At 42.0% G+C, this 24,170-nt stretch overlaps 1 protein-coding gene across 1 annotated transcript in view; it reads left to right on the top strand.

Annotated features, from left to right (window-relative positions):
- AATF (apoptosis antagonizing transcription factor) overlaps positions 1-24,170 on the top strand; it is a 56,753-nt gene that overhangs the window by 5,094 nt on the left and 27,489 nt on the right. Inside the window, exons 5-8 of the mRNA XM_069790938.1 lie at positions 15,948-16,062; positions 16,416-16,620; positions 17,386-17,550; positions 18,327-18,410. Coding sequence (XP_069647039.1) covers positions 15,948-16,062; positions 16,416-16,620; positions 17,386-17,550; positions 18,327-18,410 — 569 coding nt within the window. The remainder of the gene's footprint in view (positions 1-15,947; positions 16,063-16,415; positions 16,621-17,385; positions 17,551-18,326; positions 18,411-24,170) is intronic.

The raw sequence follows: 24,170 nt of genomic DNA, 5'->3' as shown, positions 1-24,170 counted from the left end.
TGCAGAGTTGGGATGCTGCTTTGTTCAGAGACACCTTGCGGTATCAATTTTGTGCTGGGTCAGTGGATGCAAAGATTTGCCCTAACCAGGAGTGATGTAGCCCAAGGGAGAGGGCCGGTGCTGTTAAATCAACAGCAAATATCTTTTCAGCTTGGAGCTGCTTCATCTGTTTATTTCTTAGGATCACTATTAATGATACTGATCTGATGAGATTTGTAGGAGATTCTCCAATATGGCAAATACAGTATGCATGCTGCAGTTGATAAGTGCAAAGTACTCAACTTCAGTGTGTTGTGGGTCTATTTAATTTTTAGAATTGGACACCTATTTTACTGGCCTGAAGGTAAATGTGCAGGGAGATAAAATGTCTGGTATGTTATCCTCAGAAATAAATACAGATTACTACAGGTATCAGTTGGTGTCCATTTCTCCCTGACATGTTTGTTGTTTTCTGTCAAAAACCACACAGATGACAATGTTTCTACACAGATTGTTCTTTTTTCTAATCCCACTAATCAGAAATGAATAAACTTCATAGGATATTCTTCCAGTGATTTTGAATAATAAAGATAAGCCCAGTAGCATTTTAAAGCTTGCCAGGTTGGTTATCCCTTTCCCTTCTATTTCTTCTTTCCCAATCTTGAGATACTTTCCAGAACGTTTCAGCTCTGTAGGTGAGCACCTGAGAAGCCCCCTTATGTGAACCAGTTGGTGGGAAACACTGTAATGGTGTCTACAGCCCTTCATGCTAAATATCAGAGATGTCATCTGAACCGTCTGGTTTGCTGTGGTTGTATATCCATTCAACCACACGATGTGCCAGTTTGTATGTGCTGTAGTGATACCTGCGCATTGAGAAATTGGGGGCTGGGCTGGCACAAGTCATCTTAAAACTGGATTAGGAACTTTTACCATCATCGAACTTGACCCTGAATCTTGCCCCTACACCAAGTTTTGACTATCATCTTGCGGCTTATACCTGATCTGAACATGGTAGCTAATCAGCTTATCTGGAGTTACAGCAGGTGAGATACTTTATATTTTAAAGTTAGCTCTGCTGCTTTAAACGAAGTGATTAAGGAAAAAAGGCGAACTCCCAATAATACTAAGCTGACCTTTCAGTGAAATACATGTTATTAATGTATTTAATGAGATGCATTACAAACTGCACCGAGCACCATGTTTCATTACAGGTCTAAAATGCAATATCATTAAAGACCTTTAACAGAAACAATGGTTGACATTTTGATATTTCCCATAAGCAAAATACATCCAAGAACGTGGAGTATAATACTGTACACAGTACAGCAGAGAGGCTCATCTTTCAGTTGTCCAGAACACTAAAGGAAAATCCACTGTTAATAACTACTCAGTGATTCCCTCCCCGCCCTCTTCTCATAGAGAAGTCTGGGCGGGAAAGTTGCAATAGTACACTCTGATGTTCCTGATAGCCTGGGTTTGTGTTCTGTATTTCATCTGTGAAGACAGCAAGAAAATAAAGCCGAAGTGACCTAGGCAAAGTTAGCAGAGGAAGTGCTCAGACTAGCAGACGGGAAGTAATGAATTTAGGAACATTCTGCTGCTACTAGTACGCTTGTTTCATGTTTTCCAGTATTCTCTAAAGGACCAAAGTTATATTCACTTTTTAAATTTCTATCCTTTTAAAATACAATCTGTAATTGTACAGTAAAGTAGGTTACAACAAATAGTCCTTTTTGATGAGCTACACTATTGTCCAGTGCAGCTATCTTTCACTGCCCTGCAAAAATGCTCTTTGCGGAAGTTACAAAGTGCCAGGCATGAAATAAGGAGTAAACTTACACATGAAGATCTTATGAAAGACTAGGGATGTAGTTGGTGTTATGTGGCAAAGACCCATTTCTCTCTTACTTTGCTGTGTTGGGCCCTGGGAGAGGGATTCATGTCTAATCAATGGCTAGAGCTTTACCCCATGGGCAGTCTGAGCTGTGTTATGTCTTCATTCACAGAGCTTCTGCCTGGATAACAGGGCTGTGACCCTCTTATCAATTCAGGAGGTGAAACTAAGTCCTTTCTGAAAATATACATGATAATGATGTATTTAACATTCTTTCATGAATTGATGCACCTTGATTTATGAGAGGGGGGAAAAATTTCACTTATTATAAATCAGTTTCCAGTAAAAGTCCTAATTTTTAGCTGATCAAGTGGTTTAGTGGCTTCTGTAAAAATAAACTTTTTTACTCGATTCTGAACGGTGAGGTAGTGGGCTGGGTAAACATCTCTGAACTCCTGAGTTCTCATCCCAATTGTATTACCAGCTTGTGGGTAGGATCCCATTCCCCGGACAGGAAAAATTAGAAGAACTGTGCGCGAGTAAGTTTAAAGATGAGTGGAAGACAGGACTTTGTAAATACTGAACATTGAGTTCGTTCCCTTGTACGTGATGTGCTTCAGTCTTGGACAGGATTTGGGATAATCATGACATTGACACTGTTTTGGACTGGATGATGATCTCCTTTCAGGGAAGCCTCAGCACTTCTTTCCAAATCCACAGAATAAATTTGGCATGCTTTCATCACCTTCATTGAATAGGAGGAAATGATTTGGTGTTCAAGCCACACAAAGCAGTTGGTGCCAAAAATCCAGACTCTAGGTGTAAACTGTAGCCTGCTGAAGGCAGGAGGGCACAGAGAGGTCTTGGTACCCAGCTCTCTCTGAGGTCCTGGACAAGTCCCTCACATCTCTTTGAAAGCTGCCCCAGAATGCTTTCAGTAATTTATCCCAAGTCCTTCCATCGCTCCTGAAATTTCTGCTCTGTGCTCACAGGAAGGAGGAATTTTTTGAAATGGAAAATGGTCCTTCATACATTTGCTTCTTTGGTGTCTCCCGCTTGGGACAACCCTCTGTGCAGCTAGTCGCAGTAGTGAAATTCCCTAAGGGTTTGAGTATAATTGTGTTAAAGAGTAGACAGCAGTGCTTTATACATTTGCAGTTTTAAAGCCAAATGAAAATGGTAAGGTCATGCTTGTTTTCCAGATTTCAAGATTGAAGGTTACAAAACCTCAAGTGTTTAATTTATTATTTTTGTAATCTTTTATGAAATAATTTTAAAAAAAAAAATGATACAACACGCTTTGGACAGTCTTGGATTCCTGAGATCTCAGGTTCTGGTGGATGATTTACTGCAAAATTGCTTATAAATTGAAGTAGAAAATGTTTTGCAGACCTGGCAGCTTTCAGGCTTCACACCCATTTGTCACCCAGCATTTCCCTTTGTGTATAGAACAAGAATTAATTAGGCTGCACTGCAGGAAAAGTTTATGGCCATAATTTATATAGGATGAATTTCTGTTTAAAGAGACAGCATTGCTTTGTTTGCACTGTCTTACTTTTTCTTGCCCCCCCCCTTTTTTTTTTTTAAATCTTTAATTATATTCCAGATTTTTTTCTGTCACCCTTTTTACATACAAATTGGAGACCGAACTGTGGTCATGGAGCTCATGTTTATTCCTGTTTTGCATCCGTGGAGAAAGTCTGAGTGGTTTTTAATACTGAAATTACAGTGGCTGCGCTCTGAATGCAGTGCAAATGTTTAACCTTTAATGCACTGCACACGTGAACTCCCACAGCTTACGTTTCTGAGGTGCTGCCGCCTGGAGTGGTCTGTTTCTCCAAGATACATTTGTATTCTCTTGCACCGTATCTTCCAGTCTAGTCCAGGGCTTGAGATGTTGCCTCTGTTTGGGGTCTTGCACGTTCAATTAATGTTTTTCATAATCAATGCAAGTCAGAATTTGCAATCTGCTCCTGATTTGCACATTAAAGAGACCCATTAATTAAAAATTCCAATCCCTGGCATGTTCCCGCAGGATCCTTGCATTATTTACATAGAAAAAGAGTGCAAGGTGCAAGTTTCTGTGCTGTGTCTCTGCACAGATTGCATGCCTGCCATTCATACTTCTATGTATGTTTTCAAGGGGGAGGAAGGTTAGAAGTGGATATCATGAAAATGTCACCAAAAATTACCTCAAGGGCAAGAAGGAGCCAAAGAAGAGGTGGTAGCAACATTAGTGAAGCCACATCCAGTGTCAGGAATTAAACGGTTCCTAGGTTTGGGGGTTGTTATGTTAAATCTCGATTCAGTGACAAAAAAACCCACAGCTAATTGGTGGGCAGGAGGGCAACAAGAGCTTTAAGAAGTGATATCTCTCAATCGACAGAGGCTAGAAGCTAGTTGTTCTATGTGCCCTGGGTAGCTGGGCTTCCCAATATGGTGATGTAGCTCTGTTCTTGCTATTTTAATTACTTTCTCTTTATAATTCTGGTTAAAAATTCTAAGCTGGGAATGTTTCAGTGACTAGTACTTTGTGCTCCACAAAAAGAGCTGGGAATTCTAGCTTTTAAATAGTATAATGTGTTATTTTCAGTTTTTAGTTGGTGAGATGAGGAGTTAAAAACATACAGAAACCCAGGTGAGGATCTGGCCGAAGGCAAGACGCTGATGGAAATTGCAAGACTTTAAAGGGACGAGTAGTTGTATATGTTTTCATATGTATATGCTTTCACTTCTCAAGAGTTCAATAGGTCCCTGAAATGTAAACTACTGGCTGAATTTTTGTGGGTTTTTTTTTTTGCTTTGACTCCATCTGTCAGCAGATTAAGAGAAAATATTGGAATCCCACATTTCTATTCTTCAGCATAAGCTCAAGATAAATTGTTTTGGAGAAATGGAGAAAATACTGGTTTTGGTAAAAGGTAGATATGCAGGGTCTGTAAGAATGGATTTGCTCACTGAAAGAACAAAAGTGGGGACAACAAATATTAACTGTTATTTACACTTTGTAGAGCTGTGGAGAAGTTATACAAAGGTTTGTGATCAATAAGAAAATAAACCTGAATAAAGTGAATCAGATAAAAAAATCAAATTAAATGCTCCATGTGCTTGCAAGGCCATTATCCCCAAACCTGCCTGGGTTATTAATGTATTAATGGAGCAGCAGCAGTGAGCTCTGCCTAGCAGCGGCCTGAACTTTTCAGCACAGTGCCTTGTCTGCTGCTAATAGATACCAAAGTGTATACAGCTTTTTAAATTCTGCTGAAATTTGTGCATCTTTTCTCAACTCACAGTGATGTTTGTATTCTCTGTAGTCAATTGTATCTTATTTTCCTGGTCACTGTGATGTTACTCTAGATGATTCATCCTTGGACATTCTCTGTGGCCATGAGCTAGTGGCATTGCATCCATGCACAGAATTCAATTCCTGTATTTCTTGTATTCAAGGAGGGTGCATTATCCAGAAGAAACCTTGTTTCCCCCATCATATAGCATTTCTATAGTATCCCCTTTGAAATCCCTCCAGAAGAACTGTTGTGTTGGGCTCATTCACACAAAGAGATGAGTTTATATTGGAGACAGGGCGTTGAAGAGTGCTGCAGTTAGCACAGCTGGCTGATGAGCAATGCTGCAACGCATGACCTTGTCCACCCTATGAGCATGCTGCACCGGGGCCCGAGGATAGTAGAATAGTGCGTTTTGCCTCTTGGGAATAACTTAAATGTAATGGTGGAGACCACTCCTTTTTTGTACCCTACCAGGTACAATGCCTGGTGGCATTACGGATAGCATATTTCTTTGTGGCCACTCTAGGGATGCAATTACACCTTGAAATGGGAAACAGGAGTTACTGCCTGAACAGTGGTTCCCAGTCCTGCCTTTCCTTCTCCGTACTGAGTTTGGACTGCAGAATAGGAGAGCATGTGCACCTTTTATTTACATCCTTCAATGTGTGTTTTAAATGGGGTGCCGCGAAGAAACTTTTATTCAAAAGAAAGACGTGGTAAGATGAAACAAGGGAAATGAGTGTGAACTACCTGTAAAGTTTGAGGGAAGCGACCCACTATTCATAATCTTACTGTAGCCAGTTTCTTCAACTCAGAGTCAGTTGCTGGATAACTTATATTGCACATTGATTAGTTATTCCCTTAAGGTGTTATATGTCTCAGGTGCAGCTAGCCAACAGTTGCTATTTAATTATGTTTTATTGAGAAGTAGAGCAAAAGGGAGCACTTGTAAAACTTTGCAGGACTTGCCTAGGACTGCAGAAGGCTGGGTGTGCAGTGCCTTCTGGGAAATGAAAGAGATCTTGACTTTTTGCTTCTAAAAGTCCAGTCCAGTCCAAACACTTTGACTGACCTGGAAGTGTCTATTTCTGGGGTGGAAATAGGTGCACTAGTAGTGGGTGTGCTGGTAAAGAACTGTTCTTCCACCTGGAGCTATGTGGACCTTTATAATAATTGCCTGAGTTGGGCTCTTGGTACGCCAGGCTGGTTAACTGCTCCCATGACAAATATCTGTGGCTTGTGACTAAACAGCACATTTGTGGACAAGGCCTCTTAAGGATGTGATTAAGAATCCCACTTACATTCATTGCCAGCAGGAGACCTCCGAAGATGCCATGTGTTTTCTGGTTTTACATTCTTGCATATTAAACGTTTCTGTATGAATGCTTCACACTGAATATCTTTATTTTCTTTGGGTTGGTTCTGTAATATTTCACTGAAAAGGGACTCAAGACAGAGGGAAAGATTCTATTTCGTATCTATTTAGTGTATGCTTGTATGTTCTCGGTGTCTTTTTAATAGACGATTTTTGCTGGGTTCTGTTACTCTGATTCCTGATCTTTAAAAAAAAAAAAAAACATTCTATACAACATCCAGGTAAGTCGTATCAAAGAAGCTGATCGAGCATTGACTAACTTTGAATAAGATCAAGTCTGCTTTAGGTACTGGAGAACCTGTTCCACTTCCTGTAAGAGAGGATGTGTCTGGCAAGGCGTTCTCCTCTCCAGTTGTGCAGCATGCTCTGTCTGATGGGCTCACCCTCTGCCTCGCTCCTCGGCTGCACCTGGTTGTCATTTTACGCATCTGGTTAGAGAAAAGCTGTCAGATGAAATGTGCTTTATTGACACAGGCTCGGGATTTTTTAGAGAAGCCTGCAGGAATCAGCTGCCAATAATTCACTCATAGTTTTGTTATCATCTCTATTGGTGCATCACTTTTAAAACTAAAATGTATCTATACGTACATCTGGAGATGATAATGCACTAATACAGAGCAGGGTAGGTGTCACAGGGGAGTGGGGGAGGAACTGAGGCACAGGCAGATTACACAGTTTCCAGAGGCATAGAGCAGTTACAGGATTAATTGGTGCTAGGCAAGATCATGGACTTAAATATATTCTTGCTTTGAAGATTTTACTGGGAGCCTGCACAAATGTGTGACAGCAGAACTGGGTTTCAAGCCTGAGTGTAAATTATTGTGATCAGATCTAGCCCACTTAAAACTGGTAGTTCATTTTAATTGAATTGTATTAGTGTAGACACTTTATGAATACAAAAAATATCATGCTTGTCAATTCATGCAGGGTTGAATTTGATTTAAATGGCTGTGGATACAGGTGTCCCCAAATTTCACCTTTCCTCTCTGATCTAATGAAGAATCTAGTCAACTCTTTTTGGGACTCAGCCAAAGCCTGTTGACTTTAACAAAGACTTTTCTATCAACTAAAATAAATGAATGAATCAGACCCTTTTTTGTAAATTTTGTTGTAATGATCCTGTGCTGTGGAGAACTTTTGGTAAGAACTGGGGTCAGTAAGGATGATAAGCTCCCAGGCTCATGGGTGGCCATTCTGCATACATGCCAGCGGGTGAGAGGGAAGAGATATGAAGTGAGGAGCCTTAGACAAAGGCACAGGTCTTGGTTTTGGAGCTCTGTTGCTGTTTGTGTGCATGTTTAGTTGGGTAATGGCAGGGGGAGATGTTTTGTGCATGTGCAGAATTTGGGCTGTGCAAGGTACCAGGAAAGTATGTTGTGGCTTGTCGTTACTGGCTGTGAATTGTGGATCGTGGTAGAGAAGTGCAGGATATTTATATTAGGTGCAATTTGGGGCTTTTTTTTTTTTTTTTTTCCCCCAGAAAAAAAAACCTCTTGCCCTTCCTGACTGAGTGCCAAGGCTTTTAGCTTGTGGTATTTAGTCTTTTTGAGCAGAATTTTTGCCTGCTTCTCCTGTATAGATGTGGTAAAATTGAAATGCTCCCATTTTATAGGTTATCTTCGTAGCCATATGTGTTGGATACTATTGGTGTTTGAGGTTTATTTTAAAGCTGTCTTAAATTCTAGTGCAAGAAATGCTAGGAGAGTCCATAGTTGTTGACCTGATACACCCGAACTCTGGACTGTGGGATTACACCACATTTTAAACACATCAAATAGGTTTGCCTACACTTAAGTTTCCCAAGATAATTAATAGCTAATTAAACTGAGTTTAGCTAAATACTTTTGCATGTTAGTCTGTATACTCCACAAACAAGATGCAGGGAAACAAAGGCTTGCAAAGCATCCAGACAAGCATGTGCAAATGTCAGCTAACTTGGATTAATTGGCAATTGGTTACCTTGAGATGGAAACTCAGTGCTTGTCATGATAAATGTAATTAATGGCCTGGTATTATATGGGGAGGTCAGTCTAGATGGGCTAATGTTCCCTTCTGGCCTTAATATCTAGATAAGTATGAAATTTCACATTTCCTCTTCCTTCCTCATTCTTGCATATGTACTTGGGGATTCCTGGCTGGCAGAGACGGGAATGCATGCTGTCAGCTTCTTTACATTTACAGTAATGTAAAACATCAGTTTTTATAAATCTCATTTTTACAAGCCCTGTCCCCTCCCTGGTTTGGGCTGATATCAAAAGATGATGGTTGAGGCGAATCAGCAGAGCATGAACTTCATGGAAGTGTTTCTCTTTCTCTCTCTTCTCAGCTTTCCCCCTCCCCCAGTCCCCACTAATAAAATCCTTGAATACCAAGCCTTTTATTCTGTTGTTGCATCTAGTTATTTTCTTTACTTTTAGCAAACTCATCTATGTCCGATCCTGTTGTCCTTACTGTCAAACACAGTAATATTAGAGTGAAAGGGCTAAATTGAGTCCGTTCTGTAACTCTTTGGGAGTAGGCTGAACTGCTTGCGTGAAAAGGGTTTGCAGCATTGGCTCCTTTGTGCTGAAGGAATACAATTTTCCCCTCTGCAAAGGCTTTTGCATCATTTGCATTCCAATGGAACCAGCAAATTGGGCCTTCTGTACGGAGCAGGCCTTTTTTTGCAATCAGCAGAAAAGTCGGCCTTTTTCCTACTACCGTTTGATAAAATTCCACAAACTCAGTGTTTTGGGAAGCGTGAAGGGAATGTTACTCCCGTAATTTCCTAAAATAACCTGGACAGATTTACAAGTGCTTTGTGCTCAGATTCAGCTGAAGTCCGTGAGAAACGTATACGTAACTACACCACCTCTAAAAAAACCCAGATCGCGCTCTGCTGCCAAAGGGCTTGCAGCTAGCCTGTAATTTAGTCTAGGCTAGCTCTTGTAGCTTCTGTCTTAGGCTTATCAGTACCAGCCTTTTATTTCTGTGCCATCTTGGTTTTGGGGTACCAGGACATATGGGGGTGCAAAACTGAAGAGAGTGGAAGTCCTGCCTGCACCATATTGTTCCTCCTAGAGTTAGTTCCGTGGCGGGAATTACAGAAAAGCTGTTGTCCAAAGCCCCATGTTTAAGATGCGATACCTGGAGGAATTCCCCCCACCTTTTCCTGGCTGGTAACGTTGCTCTGCTGTTGGGAATATAGAGCAAGCTCCAAAAGTAATACTGACAGACTTCAGAATTATGATACACTGGAGCTCTGGCGTAATTCTTTGTTGAAGAAGTTAGAGGCCTAAAATGTTAAGGCTTATTGTTATTCTGAGTTGATAATCTCTGCCTTGCTTTAATAATTTTTCCTCATGCCTGGATAGCCTGCGAGTTGCACAATAATCACTCACACAGCTTTGTAATCAATGCCCAAAGTAATAGGATTCCGCTGGCCAACGGCAATTAATAAATTTGTGTCTTTTTTAAAACACTAGCAAGTCGGGCCTGAAATACGACTGACTGGCTTTCCTCATTTGCATATTTATTGCAGTGGAAAAATTCTTGCCGAATGATTGATGTTGAGCCTGCCTCTTGAATTCCAAACAGCACATTATTATGAAATGAAAAATGCCGGCCATACAGTTGATTAAAGTTGAAGACAGTGGAATCGGTGTTTTTTAAGATTGTGGGAGAATTAAAGGCATATTTTAATAGATGTTGACAAGAAGTGAACTAACAAAAGCAAAGCAAAGGATTTGCTTGAAAAGATTTAATCAAACGTGTTTCTTGGGGGATTAATTGCTGGGGATGACTAGTGCAAGTGGCTGGCTTGTGGATTTGAATGAGAAGTATTGTTCTCAGGCCAGTGTATTGAGTGCCATTTTGACCTGTAGTTTAACTCCTGTCCCACAGTCGTTTGAAAGGAGTGAAAATTTCCCCTCTTCATCTGAAGGTTGGGATAAATACGTGTACCTGATAAAGACACTTTTCATTATGTACAGCTATTAAAATAAAAGAGGTTTGATTCCTCTTCTTTTTTTTTGCATAATGTGACCAGTGCGCTGGGTGCTGCGCCTGTTCCGTGCAGCGGTGACACGGTGACTCTCCCCGGTGGCAGGGGAAACGCTCCCAATATTTGGCAGCTCAGCTCCTGCTCTGCATACCGTGGTTCAGACACCAGCATTGTTCCAGCTTTTCTGTGTGAGCGCTTCATACAGCCTGTGGAGGTACATGGAAAATTAAAAGCTTGCACGCCGATGATATTTCTGTGATGCCAGATCCTCAGATTTAATTGAGGGGAAAAGGTAGTTAATTTCCAGCTTTGGCATGGGCTCTGAATTTCAGCCGTGTCCTGCGCGTGCGGTGTTTCGTGCTGGTACATCACGGTAACGATACTCCTGTTTGTGTTTGCATATGCACCGTTCTGTAGGGGAGCACTGCCCCGGCAGTGCCCCGTCACATCCTGTAAAGTGCCGTGAACATACAGCAATGCAGTGAAAATCTGGGAGTTTTGCCCCAGTTTTTAGGATGCCGTCCCTGACCGTCATACTCCGAATCTGCTGGATGGATGCACCAGGGTCAGGCGGGGAGGAGCTCGCCTGGTGGAGCAGTTTTGGGAATCCCACTGGTTGGCTCTCTGTGAATACCTTTGAAAGCCTGGCCTTGAGGCACCGGCTTTTTTCCATCGACTTAAAGTGTCTCTGCGTGAGGCCGCTCCCTGCTGCTCCGCACCAGCTGCTGCTCTCCGCAGCTGCTTGGGAAGATGAAATGAGACCCCATTTTTAGAGGTCAGGAAAAAGAGCGCAGATATTTTTCTGCGCAGGAAGCTGCCTTGCTGTAGAAATGCCGAACTTACAGTGATGGGCGAGCACAGAAGCCGTCACGCCTGCGAGTCCCCAGCACGGCATTGCTTGGGTTTCAGCGGCAGCGGAGGCACGGCTGCCCTCTGCGTGGGGAGAGGGCTTCTGGGGAGGAGCGCCCGGCGGGGTCAGTACCCTGCAGCCAGGAGAGCCACCCCACACACAGGGGGATGCCAGCAGCACAGCCAGTTTGTCCGTAACCACTGGCATTGACAAAATTGATTTTTGTGGTTTGAGAGCAGTAGGACAGATTTCATCTCTGGTGGGTCTCCTGACACTTTGATACATGGCAGTGCTATCCCTGAATGGAGCTAAATACTCCAGGGCTACTTTCTGACTGGGTGAAGGGATGTATAAAATGAGAACGTATGAGAGAGTATTAACAGAAAGGCACACTTTGATTTACTGATACTGGCTCCCAGCTTTCTTGGTGGATTGATATGCTGTCTGCTGGATCTGGAACAACTTTTTCACTCCTGTACACAAAATGAAGGGGCTCCCGTGGACTCTTAAAAGTGACTCTTACAAGTTAGCATCTCACCACAGACACTCCGAGTCCCATTTAAGCTGGAAGTTATATTCAAACCACGTTTCCTGTGTTCTTGGAGCAGCTGCAGATGGATCCCACTCAGCATCTTTTTTTCTTTCCCAAAGGGCAGCTTTGAAAAGGTTTAATGGAAGGAGGGGTTGTGTGTTGTCCTGGGGTTAGTTGGCCTCTCCTACATGCGGAGTATGAGTTGTTGTTTTGGGGATTTCAGTTTCATACTGAAGTGCTGTAAAGGGATCCAGCTTCCTTGTTTTTAAGGCAATGCTGAGCCACCTGTCCTCAAAAAACACAGGTTGGACATGCAGAAGTAACTCCTGGAAAAGGAGGTAGTTTTGAGATTTTTCTCACTAGTGATGTATGGCCCAGTGTTAAAGGCGTCATTTGTGACACTGATGTCGATATAAGATGGAATATTTACCCCAGCACATTGCAGTGTAGATTATAAGAGAGATGCAGCAAAGCTGCCAGCAGAGAGTGGGAGAGAAGGAGCAGGAGAAGCACCGGCTGGGGTTCACTGGAGTGATAGGCTGTGCCTGCAAAGTCAGCTCGGGGGAGTTTTACGTACCGCAACATACAGCTGCTTTCACAGCGCTCTGCCTGCAGTCACTGACCGCTGCCTGCTGCGCTGGACTGGGAAGGGGCAGCTGGGGACATTTAAGCAGCAGCAGTTGGCTGAACAGAACAGAGCAACACCCAGAAGTGGTACTGATGGCAGAGTTAGTGTAAGTAGCTCTGGGAATAAGCTGTTGGCATCAGGATCTTCCTGCTGGTGAACGAGTGGTGGGAGGGCAGCTATAGAGCTTTAACAGCATTGTTTCAGCCTTGGCCAGTTTGTGGTGCTTGTGAAAAACCATAGTATCGATACCTTCTTGGTCCCGAAAGCTTTAGACACTGAAAATCATCAGGGACTGCCTAGGACCTAACGCAGCTCATGGCAGTGGGAGGCCCCAGCTACATGGTCAGGGCTGGCATTGCCTGTGCTCTTAGAGGTATTGCTGGCTTTGTTCTGTGAACAGAGCGGGGAAGAGAGCAGGAGGTACAAACCTGATGGTTATCGCATGTGAAAGCTGCTAGTTGGTTGCCTTAGTGTACTGGCGTGCTTGAAAGCTCCATGTTTGTGACTCTTCTGTTTAATTGTCTGTTTCAGACAAGGAGCAGCATTTAAAAAAAAAATGTGCTGGGGGGGGTGGTAGGAGAGCAGGAGGGTTAGCGTCCGGCTTTCTTTCAAACCGACACAGTTTGCGTCGACGAAACAGTTTTGTTTTATGTTGCCTTCATTCAAAAATGGATTCAGTCTTTTCCCCAAAGCAGACCATGTAAAGGCAGATGAGGGCATTAGAGGGAAAAGAAGATGAAGAGGGAGAGGACAGTGGGAAGAAAACAGTCCCTTCTGGTATTAAACGTGAAATGAATAGGGCAGGGCTGGATGGGAAGAGGGCAGGGGAGGGTGACACTTGGCTTCTGAAGTTGAGTTTACAGCACACTTAAGCACCCAACAGCAACAAAGAGAATGCCATCCAATAATGCTATTACATACACAAGAACTGAAAACACGGAAATTATCCAGCTGTAAGAGGCTCATGATGAAGCCACTGTCTGGAATAATTAGCCCTCACACCTGGTTAGACGCATGGTCATTGTCTTCCCTGCCCTCTCCATCCCCTTCACTCCAAATAAAATTGCTCCCCATCCCCACTTCTGTTGGGGTCCATATCTCATAGCCTGGGGGAGCTTGAGCCTGTCTTTATTCCTTGCCGGCTTGCTGTGGCCCTGATATACCCCAGAAGAGCTGGAGTGCTACTCCAGTTGTAATTGACAGGATCAAAGCCGCCTGGGGTGCATTAGCACTGCTGCTGGAGGATAGGCAGCGGGTAGAAAATAAACAGTTTCAGAAGCTCTGGGGACATTTAGCTGTGTCGCAGGCAGTGGGAAAGATTTTGCTGTTGTAAGCTGTGCACTCAGGCTAGGGTGGGGGCACTTTCCTCTTGCAAGTGATGCTTTAGCTGCAGACACATACAGCAAATGAATTTTTAAGGGCTTTTGTTTGTTTGTCTCTTGGAATTGTTTTGATGCTAACACATGACTGTTTTACAAGTATGGCAAACCTAATCCGTTAATAGGTTTATATAGAAGAATTGTCAGAACGTATGTGTAATGAACCGCAGGCTGGGGGAGGATGGGTCCAACAGCTGATCTGCAACAAAAATCTTAAAGCATCTTCTCCTTGACATTCCTGTTGCTGAGGTCAGGCCATAATTTATCTGAAGATGGTGACAACTGAGCAATATCACAGTGGTAACATGCGGGAAATTGAGACCTCTGGATGTCTGGGCTGATTTCTGCTTGCACTGTCTCTGTCTGGCTGATGAAGATTTGCTGTTCACTCTACCCATGATCTCTGTGTCCTCCATTAAAAAAAGAAATAAAGAAAAAAATCGAGTGGTGAAAAGTTCTCTCCATTCTTTTATGCTAACTACAAAGAAAGAAACAGGTTTGGGAGTGAAGCAGAACAGCCCTACCGACTTCAGGTCAGTGGAGGAACTGGGAGAGAGAGGAAGCTCTGGGGAGCATCCCACCACCCCAGTGCTCCTCCTGCCCTCCGGACAAGTCCGCGTGCTCTGTCCGCCAGAGTTACTGCTGCCTGCTTGCTCTGGGTGTGTGGGGAGGGAAGCCAAGCCTGTGTGAACGTCTCCTGCAAGAAAACAGATCCTGAAGTGGTCTGCTACGTTCCTCCAAGCGGTGCATTTTTTCTCCTTTCTGTGGTGCCTCTTTGTAAAAGTAGAAGGCAATACACCAGTGCCAGGTAAATATAAATTAATCTGTGTAAAGTTCAGTTTAGGTTTTTGGATGGAAGTGTGCTAAGTGTTTTACCTGTAAGAGCTGACCCTGTGATTGATGTGTAGCAATGTACAAAGGGAGAGTTTGTGTAGGCCTAGACAAACACTTGTTTTATATCAGAGCGTTCTGCAGGGAGGCTTGTTGGTTGCTACAAAAGAACTATTTTTAAAGAACAGATGCTGCAACAGTGTGCAGTTAACCCTTCCCACAGTCACCTGCAACTGTGTGTCCTTGGAGAACATAAAAGCTCATGGAACAGAGATTGTTTTCTCACATCTGCATAGATACAGGAAAATTGTCAGCTGTGAAAGCCTTTGGATACATAGCATCAGATCTACAGTTAGGATTTGTCTCTGCAGATACACTGGAAAGCAACTACTCATCCCTGTAAAACTAACCTTCACACCATGTATTGATCATTTTGAACACCTCTCCGCCCCAATCTTTTCTTCACTTTCTCTCTTTCTAAGGATCTCTGGGCCTGCAGTTCTACTTTTCTGATCAGAATATTCTCATTAAACTTGCCAGGTCATTGTTTAAGTTTCCCCCCTCGATCAGATCTTGCTACATTTAATTTTACTTACAATCTAATTTCTTATACCTCCTGTGTAGTGAGCACAGCGCCATAGAAACCAGCGGTAGTCACAGCCCTGCAGGAGTTTGGATTTTCTTCTTGCCTTCCCTCCTTCTGCTCCCTATAATGTGCACATTATATACAAGAAAGAAAAGTCGGAGGTCAAGTTTAGTTGGGATGTACATATGTACATTTTCCCTTGTGTTGCTTCACCTGAAGCTGGCCTCTACTGCAGAACTTAACACAGGAGAGAAATGAGTGAGTCAGCAAAAAAGGTTGTCATATGCATGTGTCATCAGACACTTCTGCACACAGTACTTGCTTCTTCAATATGTTAATCCTTTAGGCTCTGCAGTCTGAATGTTTGTTGATGAAACATTAGATCAGTATACTCCCAATGTGCAGCCAGGCAGATGTTTAGAAGGCAGTCCTGCCTCCTTTCCTCCCTATTTAGGAAAGAAGTGTTCTTTCCCAGCGTGGTGGTGTTTGACATTAACAGCTATAAATCAGTTTGAAGATAAAACCACATCTCTAACTGATCAGAGAAAAACAGTTAATGGGACATGCAGTAGCTGTGGCAGAAATTCAGACTCAGAATGAGAAACTAAGCACTGCAATGCTAAGTCTTCACCAGAAGCAAGGATCAGTGGGAAATTGTCACTTGTGTCTCTTGTTCTGCAGGTTGTAAAGCCCTGGAGGCATTGCTGAAAGTACTAGTGGACCTTCAGGATGAGCTGCTTTATCAATACCCAGGCACGAGGCATCTGGTGGATGGAAAGCAATCAAAAACTGAGAGGTAAATACAAAATAAGACAAGACCTTTCTGAATCCTTTGGTCTCCAGCTCTCCAACAAACAGGACAATGCACAGCCTTCCTGACTGTACTCACTCTCTGCTGTTCTCTCAGTTGCTGCTGTCTCTGGGTGAGAGACGCTCTGGACAAATGACCATTTGAATTCCTTCTGCCAGTGTGGGAAGTCTGTTTTGTAACCTTTCTGATAACAGAGGAGGGGCTAAACCATGGGTCTTTTGCCATAAATATCACCATGGTGTGGAAAAAGCATGGGTGGTCATGGAGGGGCCATTAAGAATTCACACATGTTGCCTTAGAGAGGTGCAGGGTGTTTAGTCTCTGTATTTTTGTTCTAGTGATGATGAAATCCCTAGCAGTAGCGATGAAGAGCAAGTGGATAAGGCTCAGGAGAAGAAGAGGAGCCTCCCCAAACGAAAGCTAAAGATGGAGGACTATCCAGAATTCATAGCCAAGCGGTATGCTGACTTCAGGACGTATCGGAACAACGTCTTGCAGAAGTGGCATGATAAGACAAAGCTGGCATCTGGCAAAATGGGAAAGGCAAGTCTTTGTTTATGTGTGCTGACGTGCTTATTGTTTAGCAGAGATTTGTGGAACAAGTTGATTTGAAAGTTTCATACCATGGATGTTCCAAGTTAAGCTGAGAGTTACAGCAGTAAGAATTAAATACACAGATACATGCTTTTCCCCAACCTTAAAGGAGTTTGGAAAGAAGCTCAGCCCTGAAATTTCAAAGGCAAAAGCTGCTCTCTTTTGTTTTGAGCTGATCGGCAGGAAAAATTTTTTCAGGGCCAAATCGTTTCCCAAGTTTTGGGAAAAACTATTGGATAGTACTGGTGTTCTCCCAACCAGACATCTCATTGTAGCCAGTCTCCAGTAGCAAGTAAGCTCTAGGAAAATGCCACTATTGCTGATCAACAAGCTGTTTGTGTTTTAGAACAGAACTAGGGGCTTCTGTGGCTCTCCTCCTCCATGAAGTATACGCTTTAATACAATGGGTAATAATTTCACCTGAAGATCCAGGGTCTCCTAACATCTGTGAGTAGTATTAATCATTGAGAAGTTCATCTGAACAAGAACAGCAAAGGCATTTTATTAAGCCAGGCGTCAGGTTGCCTCAGGTTGGGAAGGGAGAGAGAGGGAGAAACAAATAAAAAAAATCTAGCAGAAATCCCTGCAACGAAACCCAAACCCCCTCCTCTTGGAATGCTGTCTGCTTATCCACTGACATGGAAAGATAGAGGAACATTGCTGCCTTGAGGAAAAGCTTTCTGCATTATCTGACACTAGTTAATGTTGTTGCAGGGTTTCGGTGCCTTTGAGCGTTCAATCTTGACTCAGATTGATCATATTATGATGGACAAAGAGAGATTACTACGACGGACACAGACCAAGCGATCAGTGTATACAGTGCTGGGAAAGCAGGAACAGGAATCTCATCCGGTCCCTGAATCTTTGCCTGAAAATTCGGTAAGGGTATTTTGTTTATATAACTCATCCTGTAGCAGCAGCAAAACTCTTAGCAAAACAATTAGCTTGAGCCTTTAGCAGGTAATATTCTTGTTTGTGAGAGATTTATGGAGGAGATAGCTGAGTGTTTGATTCCTGTAATGTAATGGCTAAGAAAAAGATGTAGACATTTCAATTCCAGTTTTGTGGTGTTTGCATTATCATCTCCTGTGCCAGTTCTTGACAGGGGAAAATAAGGTTTGGTCTGTGATTGTGCCCCTCTTGTGCTGTAGGAAGTGATGCTCACTAAATCTGCTTTTGGAAGTAGCAGCTACAAAACTTTGTTTTTACTCTAGAGTTTAGAATCTTTAACCCAGAAAGTCACTTCTAAAATCATACTGCATACAACCTACAGAATATGTTAGTAGTAAGTCTGTTATTAATTTAGTATTTGAGAATGAATAAATACTCAATTCTGAGAGATCATGTAGAATTACTGCACTTGCAAGATATATTTTTGCCATTACATTAAAAATATCTGTAGTATTTTGCCAGAAAGACTTTGCACAGTCCTATTTATTTCCCAGTAAAGGTATCATAAATCTATTTTGGCATTGGCAGCGTTTCTGCCTTGCCTTTAAATGTATTCCTAGTCCTTAAAAGCTTGTTATGTTGGGCGCTTTTCTCCATTCCTTCCTATCTTCAAGTGTGTTTACCAGCTGCTGCATGTGGTGTCATCAGAGTTAGGGACAGAAATACGCACAGATGAGCTTTCAGCATTTCCTTTGTGCTTCTAGGAAGTCCTCCCTCAGTCAGATTCCAACAGGCACCTGAAGGACATAGATGAGGAGATATTTGATGATGATGACTTTTATCACCAGGTAAGTGATGGTAAATCTGTGTACTGGAATTATGGCTCCAGTTGGTTTTTAATACTTACAGAGCTAATGCGGTTGGTTCTGTGCCCTAAGTTTCTCTTACCAGTGAAACTCAGTTACGTGTTAACATCTGAAATCTCTGTAGATACCTCTGAGGACTTCGCTCTCAACTTTCGATATAGGGCTACGTGAGCTTAAACTTGCATTATGGATGTAAACTTACTGCCATCACTGGCACTGCTGTACTCGAGTGAGTCAGGGCTGCAGGATAAGGTCTATGCCTGTTGTCCTCACTGGTGAACATGGCTACACAAGAGAAAAATTACTGAATTCTCTAAAGGTGACTGCTCTCTGTGGGTAGAGTCCTGTTATGAAAAACGATTCTAGTAGATCCTCAAAAGCACCTAAGTTACTCTCATCTCAACCTAAATCATCTCATCTACCTACTGAATGAAAAAAAGCTGCAGGGCTTCTCTAGCACTTTTCTTGGAGTTGTGCCAGCTTGGATTTAGGCCAGTTATTCTTTTTATTTGCAAAATTCTTAGAAATGAGGAATCTGCACCTGGTGCATGGAGGCTGCAGCTTAGGGAAACCTTGTGTTTGTAATTTATTTAATAAAGGACAGTGTCAGCTTTATGAAATACTGAAATTGCCATATATTGAGGAGTAATGATTCACTGTAAGTCCCTCCCCAATGCATGAAAAACTAGTTTTGCACTGATGATCCACAGAGAGCTTTAACTTCAGGACTAAACAAATATCATTATATCATTAGAAAGGCAGTGGCTAGTAAAGTGTTAGGGCAGTGGAAGAGAGTTGTTGCCATGTGACTGTGCTCTGATGACTGATTTAACCAGAAGTGTTTGAATACTTTAAAAATTTGGGGTTTCATGTACAGAGCCAGGACTAAAGGTGAATAAAAATATGTATTAAATTGGTAATTCTTATCTGTGTTTTATGGATAGGAAATACAGAGAACTTTAATGCTGCCTTTTTTTCCCCCTCCAAGAAGGTCTTCAACATACTGCCAACCCTACTGCTGTAGATGTCCAAGAAACTTTTTGCAGTAGACCTCACCTAGTGCAGAATTAGGGCAATTTGAATATTTAATATTTGTGAGGGATCTACTCAAAGCAGCCTGCCTCAGAGCCAGGATTGTATTCCAAGCTAGCTCTTCTCCAGGCTTTGTATTTATTGTAAGAGCATCTCTGTTAGTATTGCTATAGAATTGAGCAGCATCTCTTGGGCAGGTGAAGATGCCAGCTTCATTTGTGTAGGCTCCAAAATGGCCATCGAAAAGTGCCTGTCTTCTTGGCAGCGGTGGTTGAAGAGGCCGAATCTGTAAGGCAGTGACATAGTACTGAGGTGGAATTTGGGGTACAAGTGGACCAGAAACCCAGCTTTGGGAGCCAAGTGGACCCTAAGAACACAAAACAAATTAAGTTAGTATAATGAAATTGTGAAGTGGTCAAGGAGAAATAGCTGTGATTGACAGTCCGTAGACCTGTGCAGAAGAGGCGCTTCTTGGCCATGAAATGTTAAATTTTAAAAAGAAAAATAGCAATAGATGAATGGCCCATCTTTCCTTCTAATAACTTTAACTTCGATAAATCGTGATTTCAGAAATATGACTAGTCACAGCTTAGCTTTTCCCCTCACTGGTTAATTGGGGTGCTGGGGTTAATCTAAATTAAAACTTAAACTAATAGAGGTCATTGAGGGAAGAGAATCACCTGAGTAAAACAAATGGGTCTGCCAGGCACAACTGTATCTTGGCCATTTCCCAAGAGGGAAGTGGCAGCAAATTGGAGTTGTTTCAGCATTCGGTAGAGGTGAAGGATGGGTGACACCGGTTTAATGTACGGCACCTCCGGAAACGTTCCAGATTGCTTTCCTTGCTGTACCAACTGCTGCCTCCCGCGCACAGTGAATAGGAGCCGGACCAGCCAGCAACATCTGGCAGCACAGCAAGGAATGGGTGCAACTTCGAAACCCCATAGACTCTAAATATGGTGCTTAGCCCGGTGGAGGCTTTAATCACTTACCACTCTTTGGCAGCGGGCTACGACAGCTTATCCTAGCCTCGTACATCACGCACAGACATCTGCTGAGCCGCAAGGCAGCTACACATTCATTTTCCTTTCTTGGTTTTTTTTTTTCCATCACTCCCTTCCTCCCTCCCTCCTTCCTTCCTTCCCTCCCTCCCTTCCACCCTTCTCCTCTCCTCCCATCCCCAATATGCTTCTTGGGCGAGATGATCTGTAAAGATTACCGCTTCATTGTGTGCAAGTAATTGTGGGGATGCCAGCCCCTTGCCAGACACCGCGCAGCACCTGTTCCGCTGACCTGGTTAATGTCTTCTGTTGAGTGGGATTTGGCAGAGATTGGAGCTGAAGCCAATTCAGTGATAAGGCTAAAGAAAATGGCTGTATGTTTTCTGTCACCTCCCAATTAAATTGGTTTCATAAAGTGCTTTCCTTTATTTGTCAGGGTGGTAAGCTGAAGCTGAACATTGCATTCAGAAAGGGTAGAGTGCATTACAATAGAGCGCTGACAATACAGTGAATGTGTTTTCTTTCAGATGGGTCATAACTGTGCAGCGCTTTTGTGTGCGTGTGCGTGTGTGATTGCGTGTGTGGATGTACATATATAAATAAAATGTGAAAAGGGAACTGGTTCTTCAGGAGTAACCAGCAGCAACGTCTCTGGTTGTTGGAGCTGAGGTTACTCAGAAGCTCTGACCTCTGTGTGTAATACTTATTGCAAAGTATATGCGTAGATTTCAATGGGTGCTTTTTGCTTTGTATTTAAATTTAGATCCAGACTCTTTTTAGTATCACTTTCATTTTTCTAAATAACGTTTTATAATGATTAGTTTATTTTGATTACTGCTTACAGTTTATTAAAGGTAAACATTCAGATAAAGGACATTGGAAACCAACTTCCTGTATATTTCAGTGTGAAATTAAGCAAGTAAAAATGAACAAGATCTGATGAATGTGCACAAGTTAACGATAACAGAATAAGTGGCTGTACTGTTTTGTTATAGATGATAATAGAAAACTCTTTAATGAATCTGTTTTTCCTGTGGAAAAAACAGTTTTCTTGTCCAGGTCTTGGTATTCAATGGAATTCACTATGTGGGGCTGGTGGAATTTTACGATGATTCAGGATTTAACTCTGTTCTGTCTGTTCATCTCACTTTGCCTTTTCTCATATTCTTCACTTGTTTTATAAGCAGTTATAATTTTTATTGTGGTGGCCCATGTTGAATGGTAATGTAACGCTGAGCTGAATAATGCAAGTGAAATATTTTTATCTATCTGGGTTGCATGGGGTGGGAATAGTTAAACTGTTTCAGAAGGATCCTCATTACTGACAGCAGCGAGAGGCTAGACCCCATTTCCTTTTCTTTTAAACTCTCCTTCATACATGGTTTTAAGGGAAGAAAAAGGCTTTTTATTTTTAGAAGTCATATTTACGTAGAATTCATTAGAGCTGATACTGCAGCATTAAGACTTAAAATTCCAGCCTGCTACCAGAGAGCTGCTGGTCTGACATGCTACAGTGGAGATTTTATTATTAGGTTGAAATACTCCTCTAGTAAAGGAGAGAGTGGAAATTGGTTTATTTCCAACAGGAATTAGGTTAGTGTTCATATGCTAAGCGTTCCACTGGTAGCAGCTCTTCCCAGAACAAATGTTCATCATTGATGGCAGCAGGTATGCCTAAGGAGAATTAGGAATATACATAATCCCTTTTTTTCTCTGCTCTCCTGCTCCCTCCTCCCCCTGATTTTGGTTACGTTATATGTCACTGCATTTTATAACAACCCGCAGTCATCAGTCTTGTTTGTGATCACCACAACCTCAGAAGCTGAGCAGAGCCAAAGTGGATGGGGAACATTTAACGAAACACTGAAGTCTGCAAAGAGAGATGGCAGCAGTTTGCCAGGCAGGACTGCCAGTAGGTTGGAGAGGACTGTCATCCCTCAACTACTGCATTATGTTGCAGTGAACTGTTACTGTCTGGGATTTACTCCCCAGGTGAGCGTGCTTGAACAGCAAGGAAGAGGCTTGCTCCCTTCCTTACCTATACCCGAATTACTGAGGAAAGGAGTTGATCCTGTAGAAAACGTTGTTTAGTTGTAGGACTTGTAACTTACTTTATTGTTGTCCCTTGTGGAGTAGCACTGTATGTGCCTGCCCACTCTTGCACACTCTGTGTGACAGGTGTGGTTTTTTAAAGTGAACAAGAGATCTCACTAACTGCCTTTTTCCTAGCTTAGTGTTCAGAATGCCTGCTCTAATCTGAGTCACCACAAAATAAAGTTGCAAGTCTGAATCTCATGTTAAGATACTTCTAGCTCAATTTGTTGTGCTTGTGTCCAAATCGCAGTGTATGGTTTTTAGAAAACTTTACCCGATGGGGTAAATTTCTCCTCGTTTCCCAAGCAAGAGTTGGCATAAAGCACCGGACACATACTGGGGTTTTCTCTCCCAGGTATTTCATAATGCCATAAACAAGTAATTACTAATCCAGTGAACTATTAAAAGTCGATAATGTTGAGGAATAGAGAGAAGACTGGCTTTCTGACAAGCTGGTTTACCTTAATTAAACTGGTGAGTGATTAATATGGACAGTTGATCTTGTGGCTTTAATTAGATGCATTTAGAGTTTTGTGTGAATAAGAGATGTCTCGAACCATCCCACAGGTTAATGGCAATACAATACTCTTATCACAGGCATGTATCTTTCAAATGGCTGGGTAGATGGTTAATAACACGTTTTAAAGCTTGATTTGAAACTTCTCTTAATGGCTTATTAGAAAATACGCAAGTCAATGCCTATTTTATACAAAACCGAATTTTAATAAAATGTTTTTTAAAAAGACACTGTCCAGTGATATCATCTTGCAGTTTAGGTTTTTACATTATATAGATTGCAGAAAATTAAATTTTAAAAAAGCGTTTCAAGGGGATTTAAAAATAATATTTGAGCTGCAGTCTAAATTTTCTCTGGTATTGCTAGAAATCCAAATGGTGTTACACTACTACTCTGTGGGAGCTTGAAAGAAGAAAAGAAACAGCTTGTTTCTACATTGGGACAGAATGCATGCTGCATGAATCCTGGACTAGAAGCAACCTTTTCGTAATTTATGCTGTTTTAAATAATTGTATGCTGTATAAATATGAAAAAGAAGGGAAGAGTCATGTGATTTACCATGTCTCTCCAAAGACTAAAGGAGAAAAAAATTAAATTAGAAAGTATTGAAATTACATTGATAAAATGCAGCTTTGTCAACTTTCTGTTCAGGAGTGACTTTGCATTTTCACCAGGAAAGAGGAAAAGCATTTGGTGTTTGCAGTCTTACTTTACTTGGACTTGACAAGTTGTACTTTAGCTTCTCTCCTTTTGTTTCCTACAGTGATTTTGTTAAAAAATAACTGCTTTCTAAACTGTTAAAAGATAACTTAACAATAACATGTTTTCAATGTGACGTATCGTGTTGCAGCTCTTTGAGGCAGGATGAAGGTAATTTGCCTGAGCTTTTGAAAGGATTCTGTATTAAAAGATAGCAGAGCGCCGTTAGTAGACCTTCACACCCCAATAATTGTTTGTTTACTGTGTCTAGTAACAAATACACATTTAGCTAGAAAAGTCCACATAAGCAATTTGCAAATATTTTAGAGTTCCTCACTAATAAACGGAGTATTTTTTTAGCCAAGGAGTGACAGAGTAGTCTAGTAAAGGTAAGCAGCT

This window comes from Haliaeetus albicilla, chromosome 9 (genome assembly GCF_947461875.1).
Source record: "Haliaeetus albicilla chromosome 9, bHalAlb1.1, whole genome shotgun sequence".
Lineage (NCBI taxonomy): Eukaryota > Metazoa > Chordata > Aves > Accipitriformes > Accipitridae > Haliaeetus > Haliaeetus albicilla.
Note: the sequence above shows the minus strand (reverse complement) of the source record. Positions and strands in the feature narration are given on the sequence as shown.